We start from the raw sequence: 13855 nt of genomic DNA on the forward strand, positions 1-13855 counted from the left end.
ACGACACTCGTAAATTTCTCTCCGAAAATCTATTTCGAGGATCCGGAGACCAAGTATATGGCGCCGTAATATGGCACTTCTTGAGAGCTTGTACAAGATGACATTGATTTTTAGTACTTTACGTGTAGTGGAACACGTAACTAGCACGTTTACATGTCGTACGGCGAAAAATATTAAAAGTTGACGCTGCTACTGACATTCCCTCAAATCTCTGTACTCCGCGCATGTCTAAATAGACGGTGCCCATCCTTCGACACGTATAACTCATTGATAACAAGGAATCGAAACGTTTTCGTAAAATTTATATTCGTAGTCTTCGGGACCCGAGGACATTTTGCAATAGATTGTTTATTACTTGGGAGCGGTAGATTAATAGTCAAAACAGCATTATAATCTTATTTTAGACTGAATCGATATCGTTGGATGTGACACGAAAATGGTAAGGGAATTTCATGCCCAATCTGAACCTTGTAGGTCATCGGGAAGTACGAAGAAAGCCTCTGGAAAGATTTTGCTAACAAACGAACATCCACTTTAAACGTCTTATTATATAGGATACACACACGCATCATACACACAGAATTTCAAACACTTCTTCATCCATGAGAGCAAATTCTAGCTACAGTTGGAATGAAAGCGAAATATACTATTAAAGAATGGCGCGATAATTTGTATTTAGAAAGAATGTTAAAATAGTGGAAGTTATTACGAATAATAGCTAACAAATCCTATCCGTGATGCATGTATACAATTGCATAGAGATGAATGAAATCAAATGTTGAATCAGACTTAGACAAATTTCGTAGTTTAGTAGTGTCTACTTTGCTTTCGCGGATGAACGAGACCTAAGGTTCTTTTTAGTTGCCTGATCCACTTCTGGCAAATCGTCATCTTCGGATGCGGCAGATTTCTTTCCTGCAACAACAGATTGTGCATTTAAAGTTTAGGTGTAACGTGAAAAGTAGCATAGGAGCAGCAGCAGGAAATGTTCTCACCTTCCTTCTTCTTCGACTTTTGCTTTGATTTTACCGCCACCTGTACAGGGATCGCATTTTCACGAGCGCGCTTAATCTGTCTCTTGATAAATACATAAGAGAGATAGGCTTGGAAGACCACGGTAATAGTTAAAGCCGAGAATCGTATCGCTGGAATATTGAAGTTCCCAGTAGCATAATCAAATTCGCTTTCAACTTGGCTTAGACCATACAGGAAGATTAAAGATGCAATAGCAAGTGTTGCGACTCGTACAAAGACATACACGGAGTTGGAAACCAGAAATGCCACTGTAAGAAAATAATTTTCTAACATTCTATCGGATCTATTTGTTATATAAAATAGTATGTATAGTCCAAATGATACTTACATTTCGTTAACTTTTCTTTCTTACTGACAAAGTGTATAATTCTGGCTCCATGGAGCATAGCATCTCCTGTATAGTGCAAAACTAACAGCAGAATTCCTACTTGTTGGAAGCTGTAAGAAGTATGTAAATTTTAGAGGATGGAACAAGCAACAATAAATGTTTTGCGATATTTCCAACATACTTAAACACATAAGCTGCAAGGGTAAAGAGCAATCCAATGGTTGCCTGCACCACACGGGGTGAAATGTCCTCTTTTTTTACCCTTTGGAAATATAATTCAGGATAGCAATGCAACCAATAAGCCAGCTGACCAACGAAGAATAATTTCGAGGAAAAGGCTAACGATACAGGATATTCTTTCCACAACAAGGATATATTTAATAACAGATCTTCCCTGAAAAGATAGCAATTTTAATACTAAGTTACACCCCAATACTTATTACATTGGTTATTATTATATTATACAATATTATACTGGTTCCTTACCTAATAATTATATCTATGCCCCACGTAACGGACAAAGCATAGAACAGAACAAGTTGACTAGATTCATTAAATTTAGCAAGCTTTACCTTACTAAGGTGGAGACGCTTTGAAATTTTCTGAAAAAATTGTATGAAAGATAGTTATATGCGAGCGATTCGTACGCACCTGAAGGGATTGTAATAAGTGCAACTCACATCAAAGATGTATTCTTGAAACACAGCGTGCATTACAATTGTTATTAAGAAATAGAAAAATACAGCGCACGCGTCTTTCCAACCAGTGGTGTATTTCATTGGCACACTAGGATCTTCTGCATCAGAAGTTACATTGTGATGAATGGTAATGAATGTATATGCCCATGGTGATGTTGCCTGAAAAGTAATTTATACGATGTATAAAAAAACGAAAGGGAAAGGGAAAGAGAAAAAGGCAAAGAAACGAATGATCTGGCGAAGGAATGCCGGTTGTAATAAGTAACATATGGTTATTCGATCGACGGTAACTAAAAATCCTATGTTCGTATTCACTCGTTTCACTACGTTAAACGAGAAGAACAGGCGGCGAAGCGTAAACAGATGCACGCATAAGATAAAGACGCGATAGACGTGGAAAAAGTTGAATACTGACCTGCATCATTAGGCCAGTTACGAAAATCATAGCCACACAAGAAACAATATCTCCATGGTTTTGAATGACAAACTCATGACTGAATATAGGAGGGTTTTTGTTCGAACTTTTGCGACCCTTTATCGCGACCATTTTTCCAGCAAAACTACAGTTTCCTCGGTTACAGTCACAAAACTGCCTCACGGTCCACTGCTGTCCACCGTCCAACGAACACAACGAATAAGCCCGTAGCCCGCAGCAGCGCAGTGGCACCGATAGGCTCAACTAACACCTTAACAGAGTAACGCATGTACGTGTATCGTGTGCACGCTTTACTACGGCTGACTACGGGCCACATCGGACACTGTGGCGCTTTCTACCTTTACTTGTTGGCACCACGTAAATCACAATAACGTCGCAACACCTATTTCCGGCTATTCATGTTTGTACATCGTTCTCACCTGTATGGTATTAATTAAAAGAATTATTCTTCTTTTATATGAAACTAATCATTCGAATAAACGAAGCTTCGCATACAATCTTACGGATGTTCTGTTGTTGCCAAGTGCGCCGAGAACTACGGCGCGTGATTAGTGGCGGCAACGTTCAAATTCTTCTCAGCGACCACGTATACGTTATATATGCATATGTTATTATTATACAATTGCACACGCATGTACGCGATACGCGAGTATGCGAATTTGCTGAATCGATCGATGCGTAATTTCACCGTCGATTGACACACTTACAAAGCACATAGTTATGAACAGAACGATATTGAATCTCGTGGAGGTGGAGGGCAATAGATATCTGTAAGTTACATTTTATTGATAGCATTATTTAGGTACATTCTCACTGGTCACGATGTGTACATACGTAGAGACTGATTTGTTCCTCTAAACTTATGCAATTAGCACAGGTAACTCGTAAAACTTTCAACTACCGACGAATAAATAGAGTAATAGTTATGCAACGGTAAAGCGAAAATACATGTTCAACAATTCGATGTCAGAAGAAAATAATTTCTGTACGCTATGTGTTATGTGAGAGATAAACTGTAAATTCATTGGTCAACAATGAGTCGAAAATATATATATCTGTAATCACAAAAATAATATATATATTCTTTCAACGTTATATCTTCATTATGCTATCGGTTAATCGCGTTACTTGTGTGATATCAACGCACGTGTGTTTGTACATTATTGCTTCTTTGTTTTATGTTTGATCATATACAGCGTGATTAACGACGACGGAGCACTCGACATTCATTCGTACGTACTTCAGTGAGTGAACACAGAGATAATATCTATCCTATGCGATGAAATTCGAGATTTGCACAAAACAGAGGTGTACTTACACGGTGTGTACAAGTACGTGTATACTGTAATTTTATATTTATGAATAGAGGCGGCAGATTTATAGACGAATCACACAGCGCTCACTCTCGCATCGTCATTCGCTTCCTTTTCACCTTTTCGTTTAACCATCTCTAATCTTACGGTTTGACAATATACTATCCGCCTCCACTTTAAGTACACTCCGATATTTATTCGTAGAGTAATTAGGCCAGAGGTGAATTTCTCCTATAGCCTTCTCCTTGCCCGATATTTTCGCGGGTACGCGTTTAAACATTTCATTATATAGCACTTGTATGTTTTGAACAGTTACTATAGTTTCACTTATATGCTTCTCAACAACATCTATTGTCTTTATATCTTTCTAAACGTGTCGCGCGTTTCGCGATTTGCGCAGCACATTCTTTAAATAGTTATACATTTTTTGTTATTAACCTACTTTAGGACTCAATGACAACAACTCTACTATTACATGCTGCGTGCAGTGTTGTATAACATGCCTGGAGGAAATTGCTTCGAGATACAAATAAACGTTTAAAGCTTTATCGACTATTACTGATTTACGATTGAATCGTCACGTTTCGGAAATTGAAATAATGTATGTTTTTTGTTTTTATCAAACGTGGACGTGTGTTGCGAGCCATTAGAAAGATTTTCTTGTTAACGTCAATCTCGTATCGATGACATTAGTCGAGCTTGAAAATATACAGGAATAAATTTGTGAAAGGTCATAACGGTTCATAGTGTAACATCGTGTGCATGATTCTAGAATTTCATAGGAATAGTACATCTACTTTACGTATTCGAGAAAACAATTACGAGTTTAATAGGTATCTGTACGACTCGTCGAGATAAATATACGAGAAACACACGAGTACAATAATAACACGAATTAAATCTAAATACTCTTGTGGTCACAAGCCTTAAATCTTAGCAAAATCTTTTAACGTTACGCACAACCAGTACGACTTAGGGCCCTGTCCCGCACCTAAACGTCGCCTGAAGTTGCAAATTATGTTTTGAGGTAGACAAGTATATTCTTCAAATAGCTTCCCACAGCTATCGGTAAAGCTGAACCAAAGGATAAGTTCTCGTCAAAAAGAAAAATGCCACATTATGTTTAATTTTATATCTTAGTTAGACCACAAATATAGCCTAGTACATTTATCCGCGAAGTAGTGTTCCATGAATGGTGTAATGTACTTCGTGTAGCAACTGAAATCGTCTCAATGATTGTTAATACGATAGCGTTCTAAAACCATTACCGTCTCAATATCAATAAAATTCTTGTCGCAAGGTGTGTGAAGAAATTAAGTGCCGACAATGTCATTTCATTCGCCCTTAAAAATCTCACCACTGAATAGTTGTGTAACAGAATCGCGGGCTGTTAACATTCGAAATCGATGAGCGTAAGAACATTTGCACGACCGGTTAGTTAGCGCTCAAAATGGAAGTGTAATTTGAGTCTGGTATCGAGAGAGAATGATTATCGTCTTTGGTTGTGATCATCTTTGTGTAATCGTATTCAGTTATTACCTTATGATTTTACCTTCCCCAATGCCTCCTGATTATAGTATAGCATTCGGATGGATATCATACTTGCATACGTTACTTTGTTTTTGTTCTCTATCTTCGCCTCTCCTATTCTCCGTACGATATATGTACATACATACTATATGTACGCATTAATGGCAATAAATATTTAACGCCACACGATATAACAATATATAGTCGTCTTTCATCGTTACTAATGAATATGCCATCAGAATTTCCTATCAACTCGTTTTAATTTCTTATACTATCAAGATACACCAGCTTACCTTCGCGTTTCAGGTACTCTCTTTGTACCTACTTCTCACCTGAGTTTAAACCGCATTTAAAATATGGACATTCTATTCGACTTTCCAAACAAAATATTAATCTGTATTCTTAACCATGGCAATAGTATGTGTAATAATCTGCCGTTTATTTAAATTCTTCACATTTATGATTTTTAGCGCGCGCGCCTCGTTATTAAGTATTATATTCAACATACATTGCGATTTCGCATGAATCGATAAAATACTTGTCTTATATTAAATCCCGCAGAACATTTATATCCTACGATTGTACGTCTAAAAATTTGATCGTTCTTCTCATGAATAACAACGGAACATGATTATTATAATGCCATACAATACTGTAATACTCTTCAATGAAATCTACATTTCACGATTAATAGTGTACATGTTACGGAACTTTACCTTATATCGCATACCGTGATGTGTGACGTGTAGCTTAGACAAGAGGTGGGTCATTCTCGAGATCCATTTCCTCTACGGTTATATAAAGTCCCTCTTCCTCGTACATAGACTCGTGTTTTGCCAGAACCTTGAGTAACGGTCGCAACTTCATCCACCATTGGTACTTTGGAATGCGATGCCTACGGATATCATTAAGCATTTACTCGCGACCGTCAGATGGAAGAAAGTTTAGACATTTAGAAAGTTCCTTACTCGAAATCTGTAACCTCGACAAGCTCTGTGAACGGTGTAAATCTATACTGTCTTCGAACTATACCGATCATAACCGCGGTATCGGCATCCATAGTTACAGTTTTTCCATCGGCGTTAGTATGCTTCTTCAATTGCTCAGTGAACCACTCCACCGACTTCGAACCCATTTTTGTGCCCAAGTTACGGTCAAACGGTGTCGGAGAACCACCTTGTTGCATGTGACCTACAAGAATTTTATAGTTTTACATACGAAACACTTTTACAGAAGTAATTACAAAGTGACGATAAATGATGAAACACATACCAATAATATTCATTCTACAGCTGAACAGACCCTTTCCCTCTTCGCTGAAGAGTCTTTGCACGAAATCTGTATTGTACATCAAATTGGCGTTTTCGTTTCTCAAAATGAGACCCCTTTGTACACCTTCGGACATCTTTGCAGCCATCGCAATCACATCTTGATTCAGGTCTTGGATATTAAACTTTTCCTCAAATATATAGGCCGCGTCAGCTCCACCAGCCAAACCAGCAACAGTTGCGAGGTAACCGCAATATCCACCCATAGTTTCGATAATGAACACCCTACGCTTCGTACCCTGGGCCGACTGACGTATTCGATCACATATCTGAGGACAATAAGGACCCACTTAAACGCCTCCTAGCATTCTAGTATATTAGGATTAATGTCATATCGAGATAAAATAATTATCTTTACCTCGGTAATTTCGTTGAGAGCAGTGTCGCAACCTAACGAAAATTCGGTTCCCGGAACATTATTGCTGATAGTTGCGGGAATCATAGCAATAGGAATTCGGAATTCCTCGAATTTGTCCCTAGCTTTGTAGAAGGTAAGTCCCGTTTGATAGCCCTTCGAGAATGAAATAACAATGCTTATATACTCGGAAACCACCATCAAATAAATGAAATATCCGGAACTCTTACCTCAAATCCTCCTATGATAAGCAAAGCTTGGATTCCATACTCCTTCAGCTTCTGAGCAATCTGCGGTAACTGATCGTCTTTAGGCGGAGCACGCTTTGTTCCTAAATAAGCACCACCCTGCGCTACCCAACCAGTCACAGAGGGCCAGTCCAGTAATTTGAACTTTCCAGCCATAAGTCCCATGATTCCATCGCACACACCATAGACCTGCAAGGATGCGGTGTCAGATCTGTGTGGTGGAACGTTAAGAAACCGCCCGCTACAAGATTATACCTTGTCACCACGATAGATACAGTTTCTAACGAAGGAACGCACTGCTGCGTTCATACCACAAGACGGTGATCCAATGTGCATCACACCTAATGTATAGTGATCCTGCAACAAAATTCTACCGTAACATAGTGCAAGAATTCGACATTGATCCATGCAGCGTGCACACAAAAAAACGAACACATTCTGTGGGTTGACTTAATGTTCGATATTAAGTACTGCACGATGCATAGGCTCACATAGGTACATGAAAACACAGTGACAGACTGATGATTTAAAGGTTGGTTAACTCACTTGCCCACATAACGTGAACTGCTAATGGTGGAAAGAAAAGGAGAGAAATGTTAGAAGGCTTGTGTTTACAACACATCAGATTATTCTTATTTAGCAGAAAGGTGTACACTTATATTTCTTTTTTAAGCAATTTACCTTTGTTAATGTGGGGCCATTACTTCCCTGAAGCAGTATTAAATAGTACATGTAATAAAGGTAATTCTGAATCTAAAACTAAAAACCTTCCGACCACTTCTTTCATATAACGTTTACCACCATCATTTGGCATTTCATACTTTAGCATTTAATGATCAGTCGTTCCAGGCTCCCGCCGGAAGGCTTTAAGTTCGTAGTAGTAATTATAATATTAGAGACACGATAATAGCATACCTTATTGGGATCATGATCCACGGGCGCTTTTAGACGAGTCAACATCTTGTATGTTTGCAAGTTACGGGCAAATCCTCTAAAAATATTGTAAACGATACAGAACGCAATATACAACAACTTGAAAAGAATAACGCTCTAGCTCCTCCTTACTTTCCCCGAAGTTGAACAGCAAGATCCCAATTCTTATCGGCCAAAGCTTGGGCTACTGCTTTAGTCCGACGAACGCACTCCATAAGTGGTAATATAACAGCTTGGTTTCCGTCCAGTGTAACGACACTCGCTTCAGTTTCCGGCGTTGCTTCCATTAAAGCCATCACGGCTTCAGCACCCATACGGCAACCCTGGAACATTGTTATCATTAAATTACTACGATTCATTTTTTCTCTGAAGCGATAACAATGGAACATGCACGTATCGTGTTGAACACGATTAAAGAAAACTAACCAGAACTCTATCAAAAGCTGACGGATTACCACCTCTTTGAACGTGACCAAGAACAGTAATTCTAGTATCTTGTTGTAGCTTGTCCACAACAACGTTACGAACTTCATCGGCAGTAATTGGGTGGCCGTTCCTATCGATTGCACCTTCCGCTACGATAATAATATTAAGTCGTTGTCCACTAAGTCTTTCCTGAAAAATACCATTTCCTATCTTAAAATCTCTACTGAAATATAAAGCAATCAGTCACGATACAGCCAAAAGCTTTAAAGCCGTCTGCAGAATAACTTGAGCTAAATAAAAAGGATTAGATTATAAAATAATATGCTAATTCCAATACACATCTCATAATCACATGAAAACTTGTTACCATTTGTTAAAAAAAAAGCAAAGCATGCCACATATAATAAGCTTAAAAAATATTGTTTCCACCTCTGTCCCTAAGTAAATGGATAATGCGTGATCTTGTGAAATAAATTCTATTTTAGTTTGTGACTTTAGCAAGGGCTACGATATACATGTGTGATATATAATCTTATTTGACCGTATAAAAAATTGCAAAAAAAATTGCGAACCTGTAACAACTTTTTGCACAGCTTGTTTGGCCAATCCTGTTCAGGTGGCCACTCTGGGATGAACACAAAGTCAGCTTCGGAACATATGGCTGCCACTAGAGCCAGGTAACTGTAATAGTATGTTACAGAAGCTAGGCTAAAGATATTAGATGATGTAAAAAAAAAATTAATAATTATGGTAAAGGATAAATGATCTTCCTTTTGCTTTTGAAGGTTCAGAATTTTATATATATATATTTATGTATGTGATCAATAACTAGCACTACTTCGATAAAGGAGCAGACACACTTTCGACATAGAAGATGAGACATGAAAATGTCTGGCTAATAGACGATATTTATCATTATACGTATAGGGGTAAGTACGTCTGAATAAGAACAAAATGTATAAATGATCGATCAATAACGTGCCTGTCGCACAGCTTTGCATAGCTCCTCGACCCAATCACCGGCCGGCGGTGCCTCAGGTATAAAGGAGTAACATGCCTCTACCGCTAAACTCGAAGCTAACGTCAAATACCTGAAATCCCTTGGTTTAATTATCTTCATTTCACTAAATTAGCTTAAAATGTACTTGTATCTTGTATCGACCGTTCACTGCTTTTCAATCATTTCATTCTATATATCTACGCATAATTCAAAGAATGAGTAAGTGTAACATGAAGTAACGCTTTCATTATTAGCATTAATAACACAAGTAAACAATCGAAAAATACACGAAAAAAAAAATAAAAATCACTGAATTTGTTAAGTTCAGTTAGTGGAAGGCGACAATGCGACAAGAAACTTGAAAGATTCCTAAACAACATGCCTGCTCCAATTTTTTACATAGTCTATCAGGCCAGTCAATGGGAGGTGGTGCTTCCGGGCAGAAAACAAAGTCTGCTTCCGCAGCTAAAGCACCCACAATTGCCAGATACCTATCCAATAAGTAAAGTTTACCAGACTCGTAAATAATATTACACGACTAAATCTTATTAGATTATAAGAATCTACGCTTTTTTCTATCGCTGGAAACGTAATTAGGATTCAAGTCATTTATTGTACCTATAAACCGTTACCCCCGCCCCTCCGCCCACAGTTAGCAGCGCACGACTGCGAACTTACCCACAATGACGGCCCATCACTTCCATGATGAATGTTCGTTGATGAGAATACGCGGTACTGGCGATAGCGTCGATACTTTCAATAATACGATGCAACGCAGAATCGGTACCAATGGTCATGTCGGTTCCGCAAAAGTCATTGTCAATAGAACCCACCATTCCGACGATATGCAAGTGTTGATATTTATCCGCTTGTTCCGAAGTTATTTCCCCTAATGAATGAAGAATACGATCAATTGCCATTCGATATATACCAAGCAATTGTAATTTTCGCCTTACCTGACTCAACTAATGCTTTCAATAAATCGGGCCATTCCTCTTTAAAAAGATTTGCACCCGTAAGGGAACCATCACCGCCAATTACAACTAAATTAGTTATACCGCGAGTCAATAAATTTTTAGCTGCTTTCAAACGACCAGCGCGTTCTCTGAAGTCTGTACATCGAGCAGAACCTATTACCGTGCCACCCTAGAATATATAAATATTTATTACTATTCACAGCCACAAACGGTACATTGACGATAGAATCTACATCTAAATGCATACCTTATGGATGATGCACGATACAGAAGACCAAGTTGCTTCTACAATGTTATCCCCGCCATCCACCATACCCTGATATCCTTCTTTAATGAAGTAAACTTTACACCCTAAGTAAATACCCATTCTAACTACTGCTCGAACTGTAGCATTCATCCCTAATAAATATATAACAATAAAAATCAAATTAAACAGCCTATACAATTATATCCTATTCAAGTAATTTGTTTCTTACCTTGTGAATCACCACCACTGGTGAAGACCGCAAGGCCTTTACCTTTATGACTACCAGGTTTTATAAACCTTGCTGCTGTATCTTCTGCCATCTCTTCTTCCTGCAATATAAAAACCTTAATATGTAATACCATTGAATCAGCAAACACTTTGGTCGTTCTTATACTTTAGGAGGTAAAAAAGTAGAACTTTCGCCTCTGAGTTGTCCTTAGTGTCGCAAGCATATGATTTCACATCACATGTTACATACATATCACAAATGTAAAATACGCAAGAAATTTAATAACCGAAGAATATACCTACAGAATATAATTCAAATAAAAAAGTTGAGAGCAAACTATTGGCACTGGAAATATATTTTACTATAATATGTGAACATTTATATTTAGGCTAAGACAACTATACAACTGCAATAAGTATATTTATAAGGTGCGTTTAAAATTCTCTGAAATTCTCAAAAATTCTCGCGTCATTTCTAAAAGTTTAGGTTACGTATTTTTATATATCATAATCACACAAACCAAAAAACTTTGTCCAGTATAAAATTTAGAAACAAAACAGAACTAGAGTGCATGTCCCCATTTCTTCGTAAAATTAGAAACTTTTATGATATAATTAACACTGTACACAAGTGCAAATCATGATAATTATCAATTTATTCACTGTTTTCTATAAGGATTCGTATGCATTTTTGAAATGCAAATTATGGTAAAAAGAAATCGAAGGAACACCCCTCCGCACTAAACTCTTGCCAAGAAGAATTTTGCGAGAAATGGGTAATTCTATGACAAGTGCTTGTGCAGTAGCGGCTTCACCAGCAATTAAAGCAGCAAAATCCATCATTCATAGATTTATTATGTCACCAGGCCAAGTAGAATGCAAGAAAATAAAAAAGTAGCCACCGTTAAATAAAGTAAATAAGACAAAGCGGATAGAATCGGCCCGATCACACATCACATGGATGTGCTGAATGGAAGAATATCAATTGGAGCGATGAGAAACAATTTAATTTAGATGGGCTGGACGATCGGAAATGTTACTAGCATGATTTTTGAAAAGAGGAATTTTACGGGTCAGCTAAAGCATCTTTGGCTTTTATTTCCGGAAGAATGAAAGTTAGGGTCTATCAAATTATGCTGGAAAACAATTTCTTACCATATTTAGACGAACTTAATTTGACTCGACTTGCAGAATCCAGTTAACTCGATGCCAAATAGAGTATATAAGCTTAACCCAAAAGTACATAAGAACGCACCTTATATTAATTACTGGTTCCCCATGCGCAAGGTATTTAAGATACAGGTTAAAATGTAATATAAATCAATAATTTCCCATGAATAATGATATAGCTTCTAATATTGCGTAATAATAAATTGAGTAGCAATAAAATACGTAACGTAAGATCGTAAAACGCTGTCGTTAATGGAAATTGTTGCATCTGTTAGGCATTGCAAATAGAGGAAAAATCGTCAATTACATAGTATATATTATTTTCTCAAAGGGCATTGCAACACAAAAGTTCTTCAGGTAGTCCTTCGTATTTTAAAATAAGTAGCGTATGTACAAAGAATCAATGGAATCTGGCACAGTGTCAAAGTGTCGTCGTGCATCAAAACATGAGAACAACGATACGCGCTTCATAGATCATTGGAATATCATACTGTTCTGCTAACCATATCCACTTCGAGCGTAAAATCTCGCGTCCGTCGATTTAGTTCGATAAATAAGAGAACACAAGTACCGTGCCGTCAGTAAAATTAAATGAGCTGTACGAATGGCAATCGAGAATGATTGATCATCTGAAAGTGTATACAACATAACGTCACACTGTCTGTCACTGTCACTTAATCGGTCAGCAGATGATCCATTGTCGTGGCGAATTACTTAGAAAATGATAGATTTCTGTTCGACTTACCGAACGATAATATATCCAGTTACAATGGAAATTGTGCGAGGGATGATATTCCCTCTGCCTGTTACAGTTACAGAATCTGATCTGCGATATGCCAAGCAAACGTCAAATTCTGCGCCCACGTCTCGTGCTCGACTGAGACTGAAGGTGACCTTTATGTGTGCTTCTGCACGAAACCCCCACCAGCATCGTCGATCGCCACTCGTCGCCCCACCCCACGTAGAAACACATTTAGGAAACGTCCGTAGATGGTGTTAGTGACACGCACGTCCACCAATAAGCAGCCTCTGCAGCTCAGGCTACTTTTCCGAAAACTATTTTAAATCTTACCTACTAAAAAATTCAAAACTACACAGTTTAAAGCTTCGAATGTTTATGCGCTTCATCGTCGTAACTGTTTTCCATGCAGGCTCTAAAAAGGTTTCAATAATAGTTGGTGAATCGTTCTTTAAAGGACTCATTTATAAACAAAAGCAAATACTTTTAAAGGAACAAACGGTTTCCGTTGAACTTATCTAAATATGCACTATGATTCGATGCGAAATCATTTTGATAACTGATGTCGATGCGGCTTGTCAAATAAACACGATTCCGATCTATAAACGACAGTTACCGAAAATAATTATCATCGTCGAAGTAAGCATCGACGTCAGAGATTGCCAGTCTAGTTAGTAGTTACGTCTTACGGCAGGAGGAGCACTTATATGTAGTTCTAAGAATCAATAATTAGGACGATAAAGACGAGGATATTCACACGGCAATTAAAATGGCAGTAATATGTCCAATAATAATGTGAAATTCTTATGACATAGGAACATTTTGGGCCCACACCTGCATATTGTCGGAAATCACATACTATAA

General features: G+C 37.8%; 2 protein-coding genes across 8 annotated transcripts; both read right to left on the reverse strand.

Annotated features, from left to right (window-relative positions):
* Positions 1-644: 644 nt before the first annotated feature.
* On the reverse strand, positions 645-2814 carry Tram (translocating chain-associated membrane protein 1). Its single transcript, XM_076829226.1, has 7 exons — positions 2477-2814; positions 2044-2220; positions 1850-1965; positions 1545-1757; positions 1364-1473; positions 996-1283; positions 645-915 (listed from the first exon to the last, which is right to left on the reverse strand). The coding sequence occupies exons 1-7, from the start codon at positions 2606-2608 to the stop codon at positions 818-820; spliced, it is 1134 nt and encodes a 377-aa protein (XP_076685341.1). The 5' UTR covers positions 2609-2814; the 3' UTR covers positions 645-817.
* A 448-nt stretch (positions 2815-3262) lies between these two features.
* Pfk (ATP-dependent 6-phosphofructokinase) lies at positions 3263-13155 on the reverse strand. 7 transcript variants are annotated; one of them, XM_076829218.1, is made up of 17 exons: positions 12998-13155; positions 11084-11183; positions 10855-11006; positions 10587-10776; positions 10309-10519; positions 9203-9311; positions 8631-8819; positions 8337-8527; positions 8187-8262; positions 7953-7979; positions 7818-7838; positions 7527-7628; positions 7254-7460; positions 7027-7179; positions 6613-6937; positions 6309-6531; positions 3263-6235 (listed from the first exon to the last, which is right to left on the reverse strand). In XM_076829218.1, the coding sequence occupies exons 2-17, from the start codon at positions 11172-11174 to the stop codon at positions 6091-6093; spliced, it is 2412 nt and encodes an 803-aa protein (XP_076685333.1). In that variant the 5' UTR covers positions 11175-11183; positions 12998-13155; the 3' UTR covers positions 3263-6090. The 7 variants fall into 7 exon arrangements, with proteins under 7 accessions (XP_076685333.1, XP_076685334.1, XP_076685335.1 ...); XM_076829219.1 differs by lacking the exon at positions 9203-9311 and adding an exon at positions 10013-10121; XM_076829220.1 differs by having other exon boundaries at positions 11084-11179; positions 12994-13155.
* Positions 13156-13855: the final 700 nt, after the last annotated feature.

Source organism: Andrena cerasifolii, chromosome 16 (assembly GCF_050908995.1).
Source record: "Andrena cerasifolii isolate SP2316 chromosome 16, iyAndCera1_principal, whole genome shotgun sequence".
Lineage (NCBI taxonomy): Eukaryota > Metazoa > Arthropoda > Insecta > Hymenoptera > Andrenidae > Andrena > Andrena cerasifolii.